This window comes from Aethalodelphis obliquidens, unplaced genomic scaffold (genome assembly GCF_003676395.1).
Source record: "Aethalodelphis obliquidens isolate GAN/ISIS:26980383/991018 unplaced genomic scaffold, ASM367639v1 scaffold30, whole genome shotgun sequence".
NCBI classification, from domain to species: Eukaryota; Metazoa; Chordata; class Mammalia; order Artiodactyla; family Delphinidae; genus Aethalodelphis; species Aethalodelphis obliquidens.
The window spans coordinates 21,044,154-21,063,762 of record NW_020837974.1 but is presented as its reverse complement, the minus strand read 5'-3'; the positions used below and the strand labels follow the sequence as shown (position 1 = coordinate 21,063,762).

The 19,609-nt window shown below is 47.0% G+C and overlaps 1 protein-coding gene across 1 annotated transcript in view; it reads left to right on the top strand.

Moving 5' to 3' along the window:
- The window catches only part of OTOA (otoancorin), a 60,309-nt gene extending 44,300 nt beyond the window's left edge, over positions 1 to 16,009 (top strand). Inside the window, exons 22-28 of the mRNA XM_027126665.1 lie at positions 571 to 758; positions 2,051 to 2,206; positions 7,990 to 8,132; positions 8,352 to 8,488; positions 9,376 to 9,473; positions 12,478 to 12,673; positions 15,175 to 16,009. Of these exons, the coding sequence (XP_026982466.1) occupies positions 571 to 758; positions 2,051 to 2,206; positions 7,990 to 8,132; positions 8,352 to 8,488; positions 9,376 to 9,473; positions 12,478 to 12,673; positions 15,175 to 15,245 (989 nt within the window). The 3' untranslated portion in view covers positions 15,246 to 16,009. The remainder of the gene's footprint in view (positions 1 to 570; positions 759 to 2,050; positions 2,207 to 7,989; positions 8,133 to 8,351; positions 8,489 to 9,375; positions 9,474 to 12,477; positions 12,674 to 15,174) is intronic.
- Positions 16,010 to 19,609: the final 3,600 nt, after the last annotated feature.

Sequence of the window (19,609 nt, the reverse complement as noted above, 5' to 3'; positions counted from 1 at the left end):
ATTCTGGAAGCCTTAACTCTGGGTTGCAAACTCAAATGCATGGGGTGGCTATGGGAGGTAGCATAATAAAAATGGCTAACATGTATTGAGTACTTACTGTATACCTGGCACTGTTCTAAGTGCTTTATAAATAATAACACATTTAGTCCTCGCAAAAATTCTATGAGGTAATTTTATACTCATTTTATAGACTAGGAATCTGAGACTAGGAATCTGAGGCACAGAGGGGTTAAATAGCTTTGGATTTGAATCTAAAGCCAGAACTGTTCACCACCACCTCCTATTGCCCTCAAGGCAATTAGCAGTCCAGTCATAATGATGCAAAGCTCCTACTGTGTGTGTGCTTGTGGCTTTGCGAAAAGTTGGCATTTCCATGATTTCGTTCGGAAGAAATGGCACAAGTGGGATTCAAACTGGTCCCTGAGTCCCTGATCTCAGTTTCTGCCCTACACTATTTCTCATGGATAAATCCGATTGGAGAACAACATTACTCATTTCAATAAAGAAAGAGACTCACATTTCCTGAAATTCTCTTTCCTCTGTTCCTTCCCCATGTCGCTCATTCCTCAGGTTGCCATGGAGTCTCGGCTCCCTCCTCCAATGACATCATCAAGCTGGCTGAAGCCAACGCCTGCTGGGCCCCCGAAGGCCTGCTCTGCCTGGGGGAGGATGCGTTCCTCAGGAGCGTGGAGCTGCTGGGTGCCGTCAGGAGCTTCAGCCCAGCTCAGCTGAGGACCCTGAAGGAGAAGGCAGTACAGGTGAAGCCCATCTCAGGGAGGAAGCACTCACAGAGGGAAACCCAACACAGGGTCCCAGCCCTGCTGCGCACAGACCCCTGTCTTTCACTTTCACTTGGGTCATCTTGTTGAAATCTCACTGCATCAGTTCAGAGCCATAGTTGTGATCTCCGCACCGGAGAGATTTCTAGCTCCTCCCTCCCAGGGCTCTGGTCGGGAATGAGATGTGTCTTGGCATCTAAGGTAGGCTCAGTAAATCAAATTCCGTGGTGCCTCTGACTGAGGTGGTTTCCAGGAACTGTGCCTTTTCTTTCTCCACTCGGAGAACCCCACTGCTGCTTGCAGGAGGTTTTCTCAGAACCTGTTGCAAATTCACCTGAAAACAGAGCAGAAAGGAATAAAAAGATGACTAGAAGTAATTTGCCATCTTTGTAAAGATCGCTTGTTTCAGCTATTAGGATGGCTGTGGACTGTATAGTTACCCTTGTGGGGTTAAGACATTAAATTCCTTAAGATGACAACTCTATTTTTTTATATGAGTAATCCAAGTTTATTGTAGAAAAGTCAGAAAATAATAAAGAAGAAAATCAGTCCTAATCTTTTACCCAGAGGTAAGCGCTTGTTAATATTTTGGTATGTTCATCTGAAGCTTCCCAGACTTCTGTGTATGTGTGTGAAATATATATTTATATATTTCATACATACGTATATATGCTACAAAATATAGCATCACAGTCACCTACTATTCAATAGCTTGCTGTCCACACCAACAGTGTATAGTGCGTATTTTTATATATCAGAAATATAAATCTATATCAGTATTTTAAATAGCTCTATAATACTTTATGGCTGGTTTTTATTTATTTATTTAACCAGTTGGTAGACTTTTAGATTGTTTATTTTTTTTAAGGCCTCAAGGTGCATATTTATACATATTTCTTTGGCCACTTGTCTTATTATTCACTTAGGCTAGATTCCCAGAGATGGAATTTCTGACTCAAAGAGTTTAAATATTTTCAAAGCTTTTGATGCATGTAGCCAGATTCCCCTCTAAAAAGCATGTACCGATTTACATTCTCAACACCAGCAAATGGGGATATCCTGTACCCCATATCTTTCCAATTCTCTTTACTCCTTGTCCAATGGTCAGCCAATTTACTGTTCTTCGATTTTTGTTAACATACATTTCTTTAATTATGCCTGAGACTGAACTTTTCCCATATGTTTATTTCTTCTTTTGTGAATTTCCTGTTCATGTCTTTTGTCTGTTAAAAAAAATACTAGTCTAATCTGGCTTTTTTTCTCACCTGGAGGTTTGGGACACGCCTTCGTACTGGAGAGAGTACCATCTCGTCTCCCTGGGGCGCATCGTTCTGGCTCTTACTGAGAGCGAGCTTGAGCAGTTGGATCTCAGCTCCATCGACACTGTGGCTTCCCTCAGCCAGCAGACAGAGTGGACCCCAGGACAGGTAAGTAGATGTTGCTGGACCTTTCAAATATTCTACTTCTGTCTTAATTTTGTGTATATTTTCCTTTACGTCCTAGAACATACTTAATAGTATTTATAATAGTAGCTTTAAAAACCTTTCCTGCTAATTCCATCATAATTGTCATTTCTGAGACTCTTTCTGTTAGCTAATTTTCCCCATAGTTATGGGTCATATTTTCTTATTTGCAAGTCTAGTAATCTTGGCGGGCTGATGGGCATTGTACATTTTATGTCTTTGCGCACCCACCCAATTTAGTGGTACTCCTTTAAAGAGTATTGGGCTTTGTTCTGACATACACTTAAATTACTTTTAGATCAGCATGATCATTTTGAGGCTTCCCTTTGAGCATTATAAGGGTGAGTCTAGACTGAGCTTTATTCTGTGGTTAATTTATCCCCATCACTGAGACATGATCCTTCTGAGGACTCTATCCAATGCTCCGTGTATTTCAAGACCTCTTCTCTCTGGCTGGTGGGAATATGAACTCTTTCCAGCTCCATGTGAGCTCTGAGAATTGTTCAGCCTACGGCTTTCTGATGCCTTTTTTGATATTTATGTGGAGTTTCATTCCTTGCATGTGACCGGCACTCAGCCAGACTTGAGAAGACCTCTCTGCAGATTTCTGGAGCTCTCTCTCTTTCTCCGTGCAGTTTCTTCCTCTCCAGTACTTTGCCCCCAAAATTATAGGATCCCTGGCCTCTCTGAACTTGGATCTCTGTATCCTCAACTCAGCCTGACCGCTGGGCTTTTTTGGGTTCCCTTTCCTGCTCCATAGCCTGGAAGCTGCCTCTGGGCAGAGAGCAAGGGCAATTGTGGCACTCACCTGATTTGTCTTCCTTCTCCCAGGATTATAGGCCTGTGCTCCCTGCTGTCCAGTGTCTAAATACAGTTGTTTCATATACTTTGTTCACACTTCATGGTGAGAGGGTGATTCCTGTGTCAGTTAATTCTTCACAGGCTAAAGAAGAAGTTCTGTCCAGAATTTAATTGTTTCAGTTGGGAGGGCAGTTAATCCACTGTATTGCTAGAAAGGAGAGTCTTAGTTGCTCCGTGTTAACTTCATTCTCAGGCAGCCCTCCCTCAGCTGTTGTCTCCAGCGCTAGGCTTATATATCATGTAATTAGCAACCCCAGAAAAAAATGCCCCTTTCTCATTAATTTTTGAAACAGTCCCAGCATTGACTCCAATCATGCAGTTGCCCAGCCCTAAACTATCTGGTCAGGATTAGAATATGTGGGTTGGCCTGGCATACACCAGGGAGTGGAATCCATCTCACCAGGACCATATGTACTGAGGACGGGGAACGCGTGTGTCGTAACGATCCCCAAAGATGTCTACATCCTCATCCCTGGAGCCTGTGACTATGTTACCTTATGTGGCAAAAGGGACTTTGCAGGTGTGAGTAGGTTAAGGACCTTGAGATGGGAGGTGATCCTGGTGGGCCCAACGTAATCACAAGGGTCCTTAGAAAGGACCACAGATACAGAAGGCAATGTGACAGTGGAAGCAGAGGGACAAGGGACACACTGAGAGATTTGAAGGTGCAGTGCTGCTGGTTTTGAAGATGGAAGATGGGACTCTGAGTCAAGGAATTCAGGCAGACTCTAGAAGCTAAAACAGGCAGGGAAATGAATTCTCTCCAGAGCCTCCAGAACGAACACATCTTGCCGACCCATTTTAGGACTTGAGACCCCCCAGAACTGTAAAAGAATATATCCGTGTTGTTTCAGGCCACTAAGTTTGTGGTAATTTGTTACAGCAGCAAGAGGAAATGAGCACGGGTGGTTCAGCAGAAGAAAAGCATGGTGTTATCAAAGGGAGAATGGACGCTGGGCAAGCAAAACCAAGGCATGGCCCCTACTCTCATGAGCTGTTTGTAATCAGGATTGCCATGTCACATGAGTCTGGGTGGTACCATTCAAAGAGAACATGGTGTGAATTGTGCCCCCCTGGAGTTAGGTAACATGGAGGTCCTGGCCATAAGGATTAAGTGAGTTAATACATTGTTAAATATGGTGAACAATGCCTGCGACATAGTAGTCAACAAAAATTAGTTGTCTTCACCAGCATATTGTCATTGTCACACTCCCTCTCTGGTAGTTTAACACCTTCCTCATTTGCAAGGTGAGGGGGTTGGACCCCCAAGTCTGCAGTTCCTTCTACTCTGACGTTCTACAGTCCTGGGGTTCCGTGACACTAAAACTGGTTTTGACTGGTTTGAGAAGTACCACATCACATTTCCAATGTTAAAGTCATTCTGTTCGCAGTGTGGGAGAAAACAGAAGAATATATCCAACTTAGAACCCAGAGTATCTCTTTCCCTTTTTACCAGTTTTCAGTTCCCATGGATGGCAGTGAGATTTATCAATATGTTTGAAGAGGATATGGAAATCAACATTTGCAAATATCATTTGCAGTCAGTTCCTCAACTTTAGCTCCCGATCAAACGCTTCAATGCGTGTTTCTAGATTAATAGTCAGACCTGGTGGAACTACATTAACAGATAGTTCAGCTTAAAAACCAATATAAAGGGAAAAAAAAACTATTATAGAAGCCAGAAGGATGAACAGAGAGATTGAAATCTTACAGCTATTCACTTTTCAGTGGTTAATATTGCCTAAAAGTGCTGGTATTAATTGTCTTGGAATCATTACAGATACAGTGCTCCAGTCACTCAAGGAGATACATTGTAGCTTATCACCGTGCAGGCCGAGCTTGCATTTTCCAGGTTCCAGTCGCAAGGACAAGTTAATATCACATCTTCAAAGTAATTTTATTTGAATTGTATTTCTGCACTTTCATTTGAAAATGGGCACGCCTGATGGTTGGGGGGCACAGATTGCTGTGAGTCAATGAATGAAACCTGATTATGAAGACTTAATAAAAGCTAACTTGAATCTCCATCTTTCCTTCATCCCCAAACATCTTCACTGGCTCTGAAGTCAGACTGCCCAGGTTGTAATCCTAGAACCATTATCTACTAGCTGTGTGACCTTGGCATAGTTACTTAACCTCTCTGTGCCTCAGTTTCCTCATCTGTGAAATAGAGATAATATTAATATTTACTTCCTAGGGTTGTTGTGAGGATTAGATGAGATAGTATGTGTAAATGGTCGAAACAGTGTTGGCATACAGTAAGCATTCAATAAATATTAGCTATTATTACTTTGGATGCACATTGCCATTCAAAGACATTTAAATCTAAATGTTGTGTTCCTGAAATTCACTTACAGTACCTGTGAGCTTTGTAATCATTGAGGGGAAACTTCATGAAGACACTGACCAGTCCAATTTGCAGAGACGTGGGAAATCTCTCTGAAGCCAGTCCATCACATGACGGCAATAATCTGATGCCATTTCGAAGGAGTATATGTTGCCTACAGCTTCTGTAGCTCACTCACTCAGTACTTATTATTCCCAAAGTACTCTAACATGGGCTAGGCATTGTATCAGGTATAGGGATGCAGGAGTGAACTAGCTGGCTATGGTCTTTGTCTTTGGAGATTCTACTGGGTGATACAGACGAAAAGTTGAGTGATCAAGGTGAAACATTTAATAAATTTTGATAAGTGATAAGCAGAAAATGGACAAGGTGCTCATGGAAATAGTGGGGAGGGAAGCTACTTGGGATGGGGGAATCCAGGAAGTCTTCTCTGAGCAGGTAGCATTTAAACAGACCTGAGGGATAGAGAGACAACAGCCACGTGAAAAGAGGAATCCCATTTCAGCGTTTCGCAATCTTTGCCTATACTTTTTCTTAATGCTGGAGTGATCTATAGTGTGTGATGGGATGGGAGATTAAAGGGAGATGGGAAGATTCACTGTATCCCTGTGACCCTCACTTCCATTCAGGAGATGTTCGTCCTTGGAGGTCTCCTCCCTATCTTTGCCTTGTGAGCTCTGGCCCTTTTGTAATCTTCTGCGTCTGCCTCCATGAGCCCTGAGGAGCCAGACAATTATACAGCTCATCTTCAAGAGATTGGCTTGGGTCCTTCCTCAGATTCAACATATCTGGATCAAATCAATCAGGGTTAATCCAGTTACAAGTGACAGAAAACCCAACTCAAAGTGGCTTGAACAAGAATGGAATTGACTCCCATAACTGAGAAGGTCAAGGGTGGAATTAAGGTATGGCTGGATCCAGGGGCTTCAACACTACTGTCAGGAATCCATCTCACACCAATTTTTTTTTTTTTTTCCTGCGGTACGCGGGCCTCTCACTGTTGTGGCCTCTCCCGTTGTGGAGCACAGGCTCCGGACGCGCAGGCTCAGTGGCTGTGGCTCACGGGCCCAGCCACTCCGCGGCATGTGGGATCTTCCTGGACCAGGGCATCCTGCATCAGCAGGCGGACTCTCAACCACTGCACCACCAGGGAAGCCCATCACACCAATTTTTGACCCTGCTTTCCTTTACGTGGGCTTTGTTCAGAGGCAGTTTCTTTCTTTCTTTTCTTTTTTTTTTTTTTAAAATAAATTTATTTATTTATTTTATTTTTGGCTGCATTGGGTCTTAGTTGCTGTGTGTAGGCTTTCTCTAGTTGCAGTGAGTGGGGGCTGCTCTTCGTTGCGGTGCACGGGCTTCTCATTGTGGTGGCTTCTCTTCTTGCGGAGCACGGGCTCTAGGCGCACGGGCTTCAGTAGTTGTGGCACGCGGGCTCAGTAATTGTGGCGCATAGGCTTAGTTGCTCCATGGCATGTGGGATCTTCCCAGACCAGGGATTGAACCCACGTCCCCTGCATTAGCAGGCAGATTCTTAACCACTGCACCACCAGGGAAGTCCCCAGAGGCAGTTTCTTTCCATGTGTTGAGTTCTAGCAGATTCAGGTGTTTGTCCTTCCAAGGTCCAGTCCACAATAAAGAAAGCTCTTCTCTTCTAATTGCTCCAACCAAAGTCCTGGTTGGTTTTGACTGGATCACATGCCTAATGTAGAACCAGTCACTGCAGCCAGGCTAAGAGACAAACTGACTGGCCAGGACTAGGCCATAGCATCACCTTTGGAACTCAGAATGCAGTTAGCTCCAATTGAACCACATGAAGTGAGAGAGTAGGAGGTCTGGCTCTCCAGGGCAGGTCATGAATAATCAATGGTCACTATACTAAAATTACAGGGACCCTACACTACACATCAGCTCCTAAAGCAAAGCTCATTGAAGAGATTCCTGTGTGGTTTTTTTAATGCCAAAGGATTTAACGTACTACTCCCTGGAATTGAAGAGTGAGAGGCAAACCTATTTCAGGGTAGATTTCACGAAGGTAACATTTGACTTGAACTCCCAAATAAAAGGATGGTTGGATTTTAACAGTTGGGAATGCAGGAGGGGCATTTCAGATGGAGGCGCTGACTTGAGTAAAGGTGCAAAGGCAGAAAATTACAAGGTCAGAAAGTTGTGACAACTGTTGCTGGAAAAGTCTGGATCCTGATGCAGAAGAACTTAAATGACCAAACTATGTGAAGGTCATGAGTGATGAAGGGAATAGCCAGCAGACACAGACACAAGGTATAGGTGTCTTTAATACTGGTGAAGGATACAAGAGCTTCACGGCCTAAAGATGCCTCCATAGATCAGGGGACATACTCCGTAGAAGCAGGACCTTCAGGAGGCTAACCTGGATGAGCGGCTGGGATGATTTGGAGTGGGGAGTGTGTTCGGAGGAGTAGCGCGGGCGATCAGTCAGGAGGCTGGCTCCGTTATCCCCTCAGACCTTGGGGTCTTGATCATCCCTGGATAGTTCATTTCCTATCCTCCCACATTTTTATAGGCTAAATCCATTCTGCAAGGGTTCCTGGAGGATTCAGGCTATAGTGTCCAGGATCTGAAGAGCTTCCACTTAGTAGGACTTGGTGCAACCCTGTGTGCCATGAACATCACCGAAATCTCACTTATAAAGATCTCAGAATTCAGGTAACCAAAACACTAGTGTGCAAAATAGCAAATGATTGATTGGTTCGTTCGTTCATTCATTCAGCAAGATGTTCTCTGCTTCCTCATGCTTTGCAACTTTTCTGGGCTAAAATAGGGAGTGAGATTAGCTGGATCATTTTTTGGTGCTGAAACCTTCTGCATATCTTTTTTTGGCCGGAGAGTCTCCCAGGCTCACACTACATCCTCCCTCACAACCAGGGTGGTGGTGGCCAGAATTGGGACCCTGGTCTGCAGCACCCACGTCTTGGCAGAGTTTAAGAGGAAGGCAGAAGTTGTGTTTGGGGGGCCCACCGAGTGGTCCAGCTCTGTCCTGCAGGAGCTTGGGACCATTGCAGGTAAGAGACACCTTGAGTATGCCTTTCTCTCCCTTTCCAACCTTAAATCTGGGGACAGAAACAAACAAAATAATGAAAGAATCAGGACAGAAATAAAGATGCAGACGTAGAGAATGGACTTGAGGACACAGGGTGGGGGGAAGGGTAAGCTGGGACGAAGTGAGAGAGTGGCATGGACATATATACACTACCAAATGTAAAATAGCTAGCTAGTGGGAAGCAGCCGCATAGCACAGGGAGATCAGCTTGGTGCTTTGTGACCACCTAGAGGGGTGGGATAGGGAGGGTGGGAGGGAGACGCAAGAGGGAGGAGATATGGGGATATATGTATATGTATAACTGATTCACTTAGTTATACAGCAGAAACTAACACAACATTGTAAAGCAATTATACTCTAATAAAGATGTTAAAAAATAAAGGTTAAATAATATAGTCTTGAAAAAAAAAAGAATCCTTGACCACGTGTAGTGACTATCTATAGAGTTATGGTAGAACCTAGATTTCATGACTTCAAGTTGCAGAGGGTGGGGTCTGCAAGTCTGCTTTTTAAACAAGCTCTCTTGGTAATTTTTGTTAGCTAAAGTGGTTTAGAATGTTATTTAATTGGCTCCAAAATAGATTTATACACCATTTGAAATTTGTGTAAAGTGAAGCTCCTTCCGGGCGTACATCTCCTTGTAGGAGACCAATCAGGGTTAACGTGACCCACATTTTTTTTCCTGAGTTGATTAAGGAACCTGATTCCCCAGTGTGATTCTCAGGGACTTTTGTAAGGAAAGATGTTTGCCTAGAACACGCAGATCTGTACATTATGCAGCACCATTAATAAAACAAATGGAGTTCTGATGGCTTGAACTAAACCTTCATGATTCCTTTTTCTCCCCAGCTGGATTAAGTAAGGAAGAGCTCCGAATGCTTGACAAGGATTTGATGCCATATTTCCAGCCATCAGCAATCAGATGCCTTCCTGATGAGATATTCAAAGTAGGTACTCAGTTCCTCAAGGAGAATGGGAGCTTGACCCTATTTCAAATCACACAGGGAGGCAGATGGTGGGCCTTGGAGTCTAGGGACCTGCAACCAGCCTTCTGCTAATAGGGCCAGAGGAGAGCTGTGTGCCAACAGCGGATGGATCACAAGATAATTTTAGGTGTTTTTGTTTTTTTAAGTATTTTTTTCTTCAATTTAAATTTATCTTTTAATTGTATCTATTTTTACGGTTTCCTTCTCTTCGTAGCCACTGGTACTGATTTTCTATTTATGATGGTGTGACAGGTGCATATTCCCTTATCCAAAACCCTTGGGGGCATATATATATTTCAGAATTTGGAATTTTCCAGATTTTAGGAAGATCACTCTGTGAATCTGCAGTATTGTAACTTAATACCTTCAGCAGTGTCTGGGGAAGCACCTTGTAAGCCAATGCATTAATATTTCTGTGAAGAAATCTGTGACAGATCACACTAATTGGAATAAGTAGAGACGATAAATGGTCTCACATCAATTTAGATCAGATTTTGCTGGCAAATAAGTTTGTCTTAAACTTCGGAAAAAACTTTGTTTTCTGACTTTTTTGGACTTCAGAATTGCAGATGAGGGATAACATTTCCTGTATAACATTTCCTTTTAAAATAAAATTAAGTAAAATATTTTAATTGATTTTAAGAAAAGTGTTAAGGAAGCCACAGTAGGACAGGTGACAAACAGCTATGGAAAAAATTGAGAGGGTTGAGTTGGATCAACTGAGGTTAGGGAAGCAGGGTATCCAGTGAGAGGTCCTTCCTTCCTGTCCATGTACAAGATGAGGAGAGGGTTTGGTGGGGACAGTCTGCTCTGATGTGGAGTGACGCTGGTGTTCTTTCCCGCTGTGTAACTTGGAAACACATTCTGTCCATAAAAACTGGATAAGGCACACCCAGGAGGCTAGACAAACTCCCATGATGCAACATCATTGGTTCATTTTAATAAAGAGAGCGGACCCTGAACCGCTTCAGCACCCGGGACAGTTCCCAGCACAGAACAGGTGTGATAGCTGTTAGGGGAAATAAGTAAGTCAGAGTCCTTAATGCCATTGAGCTTCTCCTCTGGGGGCTCTGCACGGGGTAGGCAGCTTGGTTCTTGATGCTGGCATGTTGCTGAGCACTTTCTCCTGGTCTTGTTTGGAATGCAGTCTGTAGCTTACCTACTCCGAAAATTCCTAGTGGCCACTTACATTGTGGTAGGCTCCAGCCTAGGCACTAGGATGTAGGCTCCAGGCTGGTGCACCTGGGATGCACTGGTGAAGGGGTATAACACAGTGCCCTCAGGGGCTTGAACAGTAACATAAGGGAGTGCAGTGGCCAGGGTAGGGACTGAAGTGAACTGGAGAGCCCTGTCTAAATCTGGGGAAGCTGCTTCTCATCTCTGGCACATTGATGCAGTGTGACAATGTGGGCCAAGTATTGCTGGATCTTCCTTTTTTATCAGAATTCAGAAATCTCATTTTCATGTGAAATCTCCTGATAATTAAATGTTGGCAACCACTTTGAATCCATATTTTAAAACACAGTGCAATAGGCCTAGAGATTCAATCTGGCCTGTGGGTTGCAAGCAGCAATATTGGAAAAATAGATAATTTTTATAACGCAGACTCTATATTAATGGTAGATGTAAGGTGTAAGCCAGAAAAGCATGTCCTCTGTGTGTGTGTGTGTGTGTGTGTGTGTGTGTGTGTGCATGTGTGTGTGTGTGTGTGTGGTGGGGGGGGAGGTGATGCTGAATTTTGCAGGACGGGTTAGCTAGGTGGAGAGGGAGGAACAGTGTTCCAGGCAGAAGGAAGTGCTGCCTTCTGGGGCTGCAGACATGGACCTCCATTCTCCAGGAGTGAAGTGTGCCAGCGCAGAGGACGCTGGAGAGGTGGGCGGGACCCAGAGCTTGAAGCGCTTGTTACCATGTTCAGGAGCTTGAGCTGTGGCCTGGAGAGGTGGCAGGGAAGGGTTCTAAGCAGGGGCATGACATGATTCCAGAGAAGCATCAACCTGGACGGGAAAGAAGAGGGTGAAGGAGCAGAACCCCCTTTCTCAGAATCTATGGGGCCCTTAGAAAATAAGCAGGATGACTTTAGAGGCCCCTGCCATCCCATCTCATTCCACACCTACTGGAACTAGTTACCAAGTCCTCTCTAGGATGGAAGCGACTTCAGAAAACATCTTGTTCAGGGCCTTCAAAGGACTTCTGCTCTCCGCAGAATTTCCCATTTCCGGTGTCCATGGCAGACATCACTAATGGATTACTGTACTTTCCCTTCACTGAGCCCTCACAGGACTCAGCAGCAAGGGTTAGAATCACTTAGGAGACGAGTTATCTGTGCCATCCCACATCTAGTCCAAAAGCCCAGAGAGGCTATGAAACTTGCCCAAGGTCACACAGCTGTTATGTGACAGAGCTGGGACACAGATTCAGGTCTTTGCCTTTTAGGTGTGTGTTTTCTCCTCCACATCAGTGTTTCTCAGGTGGGGGACTTGAAGCATTGGGGGTGGGGTGGGGTGGAACCTTGCACTGCATTAAACAACACTGTCACCTTTTCACCTCTCCTTTACTACTGATTACTTGGAGGAGGAAGTCTCGATTTGGAGCTAAAATGTATTTAACACCTCTATAACACTTTAAATCCCCTTTTTTTTCCTGTTTTTAAAGAGGCCTCAGGTTCAGACATCGTTGGCCAAGACATAGAGCTACAATTCAACAGTGTCGTTTTATTTATTACGGCATATTTTAACTGAGTACTTATTGCGAGTCATTCCAATTTTCCACTTTTGGAAATTTCCATTAAATTTTTTTCATTTTAAAATAAGTTTATTTTAGTAGTGAAAGAGTGATCTGATTTTAAGTAAAAATCCTAGAGGAGCACATGGGTACGACGAAGGTGTGCGGGTGCTGGGCGGATGGCCGAGATTTGCGAAAGCCGCGGAGGGGCGCCTCTGAGGGCGCTGCCCCCTCTCCCCTGCAGGAGCTGTCCGCGGAGCAGATCGCCTTCTTGGGCCCGGAAAACGCCGCGGCCGTGACCCCAGCCCAGCGCCGGCAGCTCAGCATGTTGCAGCTGCAGAGCCTCCAGCAGGCGCTAGATGGCGCCAAGACACGCTCCTGGCTGGACGCGCCTCCGAGCGCCAGCCCCACCCGGACCCCCGCCTCTCTTTCTCCTCCAGGTGAGCCGGACAGACCCAGCCCGGTCCCCCACTCCTAATCCCGTTCCTAGTCCCTTGGTCCGCCCTGCCAGACCCGGGGCAGCGGGAAGGTTCCTAAAATTCAGGGTGGGCTCTCTGACAGTCCTTGGAGATCCTGCATTCCCAGAAAAATCCAAAGGCCCTACCGAGCACATGTAAATGATTCTCAGCTCCAGAGCACTTTAAAATCACGGGGGAGCCTTTTTTAAAAAACTTATTTATTTTTGGCTGCGTTGGGTCTTCGTTGTTGCGCGCGGGCTTTCTCTGGTTGCGGCGAGCGGGGCTACTCTTTGTTGCAGTGCTCAGGCTTCTCATTGCGGTGGCTTCTCTTGTTGCGGAGCACGGGCTCTAGGCGTGTGGGCTTCAGTAGTTGTGGCACGTGGGCTCAGTAGTTGTGGCTCGCGGGCTCTACAGCGCGGGCTTCAGTAGTTGTGGCGCACAGGCTTAGTTGCTCCGCTGCCTGTGGGGTCTTCCCGGACCAGGGCTCGAACCCATGTCCCCTGCATTGGCAGGCAGATTCTTAACCACTGCGCCACCAGGGAAGCCCCACCGGGGAGCTTTTAAATACTGCCAGTCCCGTGGACCCCACCCAGAACCCACTGAATCAGAATTTCTTAGGACTTAAGTCCTGTCAGTGGTTCCTTTACTCCTCCCTCCTCACCGTCCAGTATTAATTAATAAATTCAATTGACATATACTGGGCACCTGTTAATACTATGTGCCAAGCCTGCAGTAGGAGCAGGGAAAACAGAGGTGAGTAAGGCAGGTAAGGCTCTCTCATAAATAAAGAAGATTTCAAATCTGGTAAGACCAAGGGAGGAAAGCAGCAGAAGGTGGTGGTGGTGACTAAGGACTGAGCTGAGACAGAGGGGCCGGGGGTGTGGCTTTCCTTCCTGTCTTTCCTCCCTGCCTGTCTTACTCTCCCCCTCCCCTCACTCTCCCACTTCTCACCGCCTTTGGACAAAGCTGGTGCTGGGCTCTGGGGAGGCAACTGTGAACCAGCCAGGCGTGTCCTCTGTCCTCTCTGAACTCCCAGTCCAGCATGGGGGTGAGGGAAACTGCTGCTCCCTGGCGACCATGAGGCAGTACAAGGAGTGCTGTGAGGGGGGGACACAGGCCCCCAGGGAATGCTCGGGAGAAGCAGCTACCTAGGCTTGGGAAAGCGGGGAGCGGCCATGGAAACCTCCAGAAGACAGTGATTCCTAAGCTGCAGACCAAGAGAAGAGAAGATGGACCCAGCCAGGTGGAGAGTGTCCCAGGTAGAGGGAAGAGTGCGTGCAAACACCCAGAGAGACAAGCTTCGTTGTCTCCAGGTCTGCCCCTGCCTCCCTTGGGGATAGCAAATTGGGGGATTCCCAATTTCTGCAGCCACAAGTGGCCAGACATAGCACCTGCAAACCAGAGCCACTTACTATCATCTTAAAGCCTTTTCGTTGAAATATAATATGCATACATTTAAAAGTTATTTTAAAATGTTACAGTGTTTTGTGTATGTTATATAACGCACACAATAGGCAATGCACCTGGTTTAAAACACGAACGGTCTGAAAAGGTGTGCAGTGACCTATCTCCCCCATCCCCTGTTCCTTAGTCGCCCAGTTCCCCTCCCCAGAGGCAACCAATGTCACCAGCTTGTGTATCTGTCCAGAGATACTCTATGCATATCCATAGTTTATCCCTGCACTTTTACAAAACTTGTTATACACTTTGTTCTGTGCCTGGCATTTTTCACCTGACAGCGTACGTCGGAGGTAGCTCCACATCCGTACCTAGGAGCCGTGCGATTGTTGTTTCTCTGGCTACGGCATAACTGTAGTTAACTGGATCTCTGTAGATGACAATTCAGTTGTTTCTATTTTTATATTGTTACGAGCAGTGCTGCGGCGGATGACCTTATGTACTTTGCATCTGTTCAAGTATATCTGCAGGGTAAACTCTTCCACGTGGGATTGCTGGGTCAGAGGGTTTGGGCGTGTGTAATTTTGATGGATGCTCGCCAGGCAGGAGAAGCCTAGATTCCTTCCCCTTCCTTTCACCCCACAGGCCTGAGCTGGGGCTGGCAGCTGGGTGAACCCTTCCAGTGGGCCAGGCACTTAATCTCTTGTTTCGTAAATTTGCTTCATTATCCGAATTATCTGGGAGTGATACTTAAAATTCCAAATCCCTGGGCCTGGTACCAGGCTTGCCGAATCAGAGCTTGCCCGGGGAGGATCCCAGAATTTGCGTTTTTAGCATTCTCCCCAGGTGGCTCTTATGATTAAGGCAGCTCCGGTAGTCGCTGATTCACACAGTCTCATTTAATTCGCCTTTCCGTCCCTTGCAATTTGGGGTCATTATTCCTGTTTAGGAGTTGAGCAAACCAAGGTTGGGCGAGATCTAGTGAGTGGTTCAGGGAGAGGCACAGGGAGCTGGCGTGGTGCGTCCACCCTCCGCGGGCTGCTGAGACCTCCTGTGCACTCTTGTCTTGTCTTGTTTCCTTTTAGGAGCCTGGGTCTCCCAGGGTCTTGGGCTGGGCTGCCCTCTGCTGGTCCTGATGCCCAGGCTCGTGTGGTGAGCGGCATTTGCGCATTGCCCTGGGGCCCAGGCAGCTGCCCAGGGCACGTGGAGACCGAGGGCGCTGCAGACGGTGGGAGTCCCGCACCCCGACTCAGAGCCTCAGTGGGGGCAGGGAGACCCCGGGGCCTTGGAATTGAAGAAGCGCTAAAAGGAAGAATAATTGTTGAAAATGCTCTCGCACGTTCTTAACCTGGCTCGTGTCCTCAGCGGGGAGGCATTCTCTGCCTCATTTCAGTCTCCCTAGTTTTCCAGCTTGGAGACAGAGAAGCTGGGGAGGGAGGGGTGTTTCCTGTCAAAGCATGAAGACCTTGGTACACGTCACTGCCCTCCCTCCAGAGGGAGATGCCGGAGAGCAGTGGGTGCAGGCAAAGGCGCCGTTTTTGCCAGGGCCTGATATGGCTTCAATTCTGGCTTAATTTCCCCTCCTGGGAGCTATGGGCTGCATTGGATTTCTCCTTCTTGGATACTTCGCAGAGCTGAAATAAATGAATCCCGCAACAGACGCCAATATTCCTGCCTGATTGCTGGGACTAATTGATGTTTTGGTGGGCATGGCATTGCTTGGAAATTAAAACAGTTAACATGGCTCAACGTTGAATCAATTGTAACATACATTTTCCAGATGCCTTCCATTTCCTTGGGAGGCGGCTGAGTGAATGGCCGTGGAATTATCGGTGAAACTTTCAAAACATTCCTTTCTTGATGGAGGTGGTGGCTCTCCTTGTTTTAAGTTGCTCTGGGCTTTGGGGATGGGTTGAAATCAGAGAAAATAAACTGTGTAAGCCAGTCACTCCTGTGAATTTGGCACAGCAGAACAAACGCACCCTCTGGCCCAATCCTTTTGGAGGCTGGGATGGAGTTACTTCTGGAAATTCGCAGGACGCTCTTGGCCTTTGGTTCAGGAAGGGGCGCGTTGCCGCCTCCCAGGTGTCATGCCTTCTCAAATTCAGCCAACAAAGTTGTTTCACGCCACATCACTTACGTGGCAATTTAGGCATCCTGAGTACTTCTGTGCTGCCACCAGCACGGTCTGTGCCCTTTTCCTGGTCACATCCACAGTAGACGTCTCATCTGGAGAAAAGAAGAGCCTGCTTGAGTGTCCAGAAACCTCTGGTGTTCCATCAGAGGTGGGTGGGGCTTAAACAGCATCATAGGTAGATGTTATAGAGGCTGGTGTGTTTTCAGATGTCACATGTGATTATTACAGAAAATTGAAAGACCGGGGTGTGGCCCTGCGGGTGTTACTTGGGGTCTGATCCGGTTTTCTTTCATCCTGGCAGGGAAGTGACCACTAATGCTGCTTCTCTAGCACAGATCGTTTGTCTTGTTACAAACTCGAGCCCCAGTTTAGCTGGGCTGGACCAGCTGCTTGGAGAGGGACGCTGGGTGAGAATGTGTCTGCCCAGATTCCCATCGGAGGGGCCTTGGACCTCGCTCAGTATTCCCACTTTCTTCCAGCCTTGGGCAGGAACAATAACAACAATCTCGTTTGCGTTGGACTTCACGCTGCCAATATCGCGTAGTCTTTGCGTCTCACTTTCCCTTCTGATCCTTTGTTTTTGGTTTCATTCCTGGCTTGCGCCTCCCATCGTGGATGACAATAGCAGGTCCTGTTTGGGAGGCTAAGTCTGCCTCTGAGGGCTTTAGCTGTGTCATTAGCTCATGTCATCATCATCACGATCCTGCCAGGTGGATGCTGTTGGCTCCCTTTTTCCAGATGAGGGGACAGAGCCCGAGAGAGGTAAGAAACCCTTGTCTGAGGCCTCTCCGGTAGTGAGGATTTAAATCCTGACTTTTTATCTTGCCCTGTGCTGCCTCCTGGATGGGTATTCTTGAACTTCTCTAATGAGCTAGATCAGAGAGAGCTTCTGTAGATCCCGTCCTCTCCTCCTCTGGCAGGAGGCCAGCTTGCCTCACAGCACATATAATTGGTGATTGCCTCAGGCAGGAAGACAAATCCAGCTTATGCCCTGCAGGACCCCTGGGGTCTGCGGTTGAAATGCTCAGTCCTCTGCACACAGGAAAGCAGCGGGTCACAGCGCAGGTGCCACTCCCGTTCACCTTTCAGTGTCAGCCGTACCGTTGGATTCCCAGCCTCCACCTTCTGCAACTTCTCCCAGCTGTTTGCAGAGATCACGGACACTGGCATGCAGGTCACAGTGTGCTGGCCATGGCTCTGATCGGTCAGGACCTGTGCTGTACTGGTTATTAAAATGTTTGAATATCTCGCAGCTGTATCCTTTTACAGAACCCCACCTTCAGGCTTGACGGGAGTGGGAGTCTTTCTGCAACTTCAGCCTACCATCCAGTGGGGCTTAGAGTTAAGCTATTCTCTCTAGTCCTGGAACCCAGGGCTTCAGCCACAGCTGCTGGGATGGGCTCCACTGCCAAGGAGAGGTGGCTGTGTGTGTGGGTGCGTGTGCAAATGTGTGTGTGCGTGTGTGTTTACCTGGCTTTACTGTCATGGAAGAGACAGTAAACAACTTAATATTAAATATTCCGTATTTATTTGTCCTTAAAATTTCTTTGCCCACCCTTGCCTCCTGAGGTCCTTTAAAACATCTATACTGCCTCCCTATAAAACATGTATATAATAAACAATTAAGCCCGGCAGAATTCCAGACCACACAGTGTCTAAGCGGGACGTCTACAAAGCGCATGTCTGGAAGCCTTCTAGAAGTGAGTGTCCTCTCTGCAAATCCATCCAGGACGTCCAGCGATTCTTGGGATTCTCAGCCACCACAGGAGGGTCATTGTACACTTCTCGACCTCCAGTGCCCCAGGTACTGATGGTTTCAGAAAGGGACATAACTTGTCTGATCCTTGGAGACATCTGCAACCTACCTTGTTTGCCTTCCCTTTCATCCTGGCTTTTCATGAGCCAGATCAGATACATGCTGATGAAATCTGGAGGGAGGGGCTGTCCTTTCCCAGGAGAACTCTGGCCCTGAGGAATTCCTTCCAGTCTCTGAGACCCTCCGGAACACTCCTGTTGGCTGCAGGGTGGGTGGGTGGGAAGACTAGACGATTGTCCTCAAATCTTCTGCTCACTCCCTCTGTTAGGACGGAATATCCAAGCCTTTGCTGTGTGGCTTTGTCATGCAATTCAATAGGTAGAGTCTAATTCCCTACCTGCTAAATTTGGGCTTTGGCCGTTGAGCAGACATGAATGACGGTCCACCAGCAGCAGTCTTAGCCGCGCTTGCGCGATTTGGCTTGACCTCTTGGCAATTACTTCCTCATGTGAGGAGACCTGTGGGTGAGGAGACATGAGGAGCAGACCTGAGCCCAACCCACAGCTTGGAGCCAAGCTGAGAGCAGCAGAACCCAGGTGAGCTCAGGCAAGCCCAGGAGAGCCACAGCCAACCTGAATACCCAAGTGCAAGAAATAAATATTTGTTAAGGGAAGCCATTGAGATTTGGGGGTTATTTGTTACTGCAGCCAAAGCTGACTTATACTCCATGTCATCAACATGCCTTCCTTGCACAGTGCTGGTCCCATGCTGGGGATAGGAAGGTGATGCACTCTATCCCTTTCTTCACATTCCCATCATTTACCATGTACCCATGCCCATTTGTGAAGCTCTTTGTCAAGTGCTGTGCTACCTGATACATCGTCATGGCCCCTAACTTCCACTTATTTCCCATTTTCAAGATCAGGGGTCATAGAAATCAGGTCCCAGATGCTCAGGGGTCAGAGCTTATGCCCATAACATGGTTGTTCTGCCATGCAGCTTTCATATCTAATGACTTATTGAACTATTTCCCCTTGAGCAGTCACTGATCCAACATCATTCCCTCCAACCTACAGCTTAGCTACACTCCCTGGTACTGTCAAGACTCTGTAAGCTGGAGTCTCCCAGAAGAATTTTCAGGTCAAGTCATAGCACATGGCATAGGTGCGTCGGCCCATCCTCAGGGGAGAATGCCCCAGTTGAAAAAGCCATCTGGCTCTCCCCCAGGTGTGTGTCATCTCCTCCATTCACACTGGAAGCTGGAAGCCACTTTGAAGTGACTGATGTCAACAAGTCTGGCCTTGAGCTACCCCCCCTTGCGGATCTCCCCCATCATCTTCATCTGCTCCTTGTCATGTCAGGCCCATTGAGACCCCACTCTCCACCATGACATCTTGGGTCAGGGAACCTGAGACTGATGGGCGGGCTGGCGGGTTCCCATTAGTGTCCAGTCAGCTCCAGGACCTCTCACACCAGGAAGGATTTGGGATTGGAGGAATGGGCATGAAAACTCACCAGCATTTAGCCCCTGTGGGCAGAAACCTTGACTGTCTTGTTCACTGCTGTATTCCTCCTGTTCAGCAGTCCCCAGTAAGCTGGGTCATGGTTGGTGTTCATGACATATTCG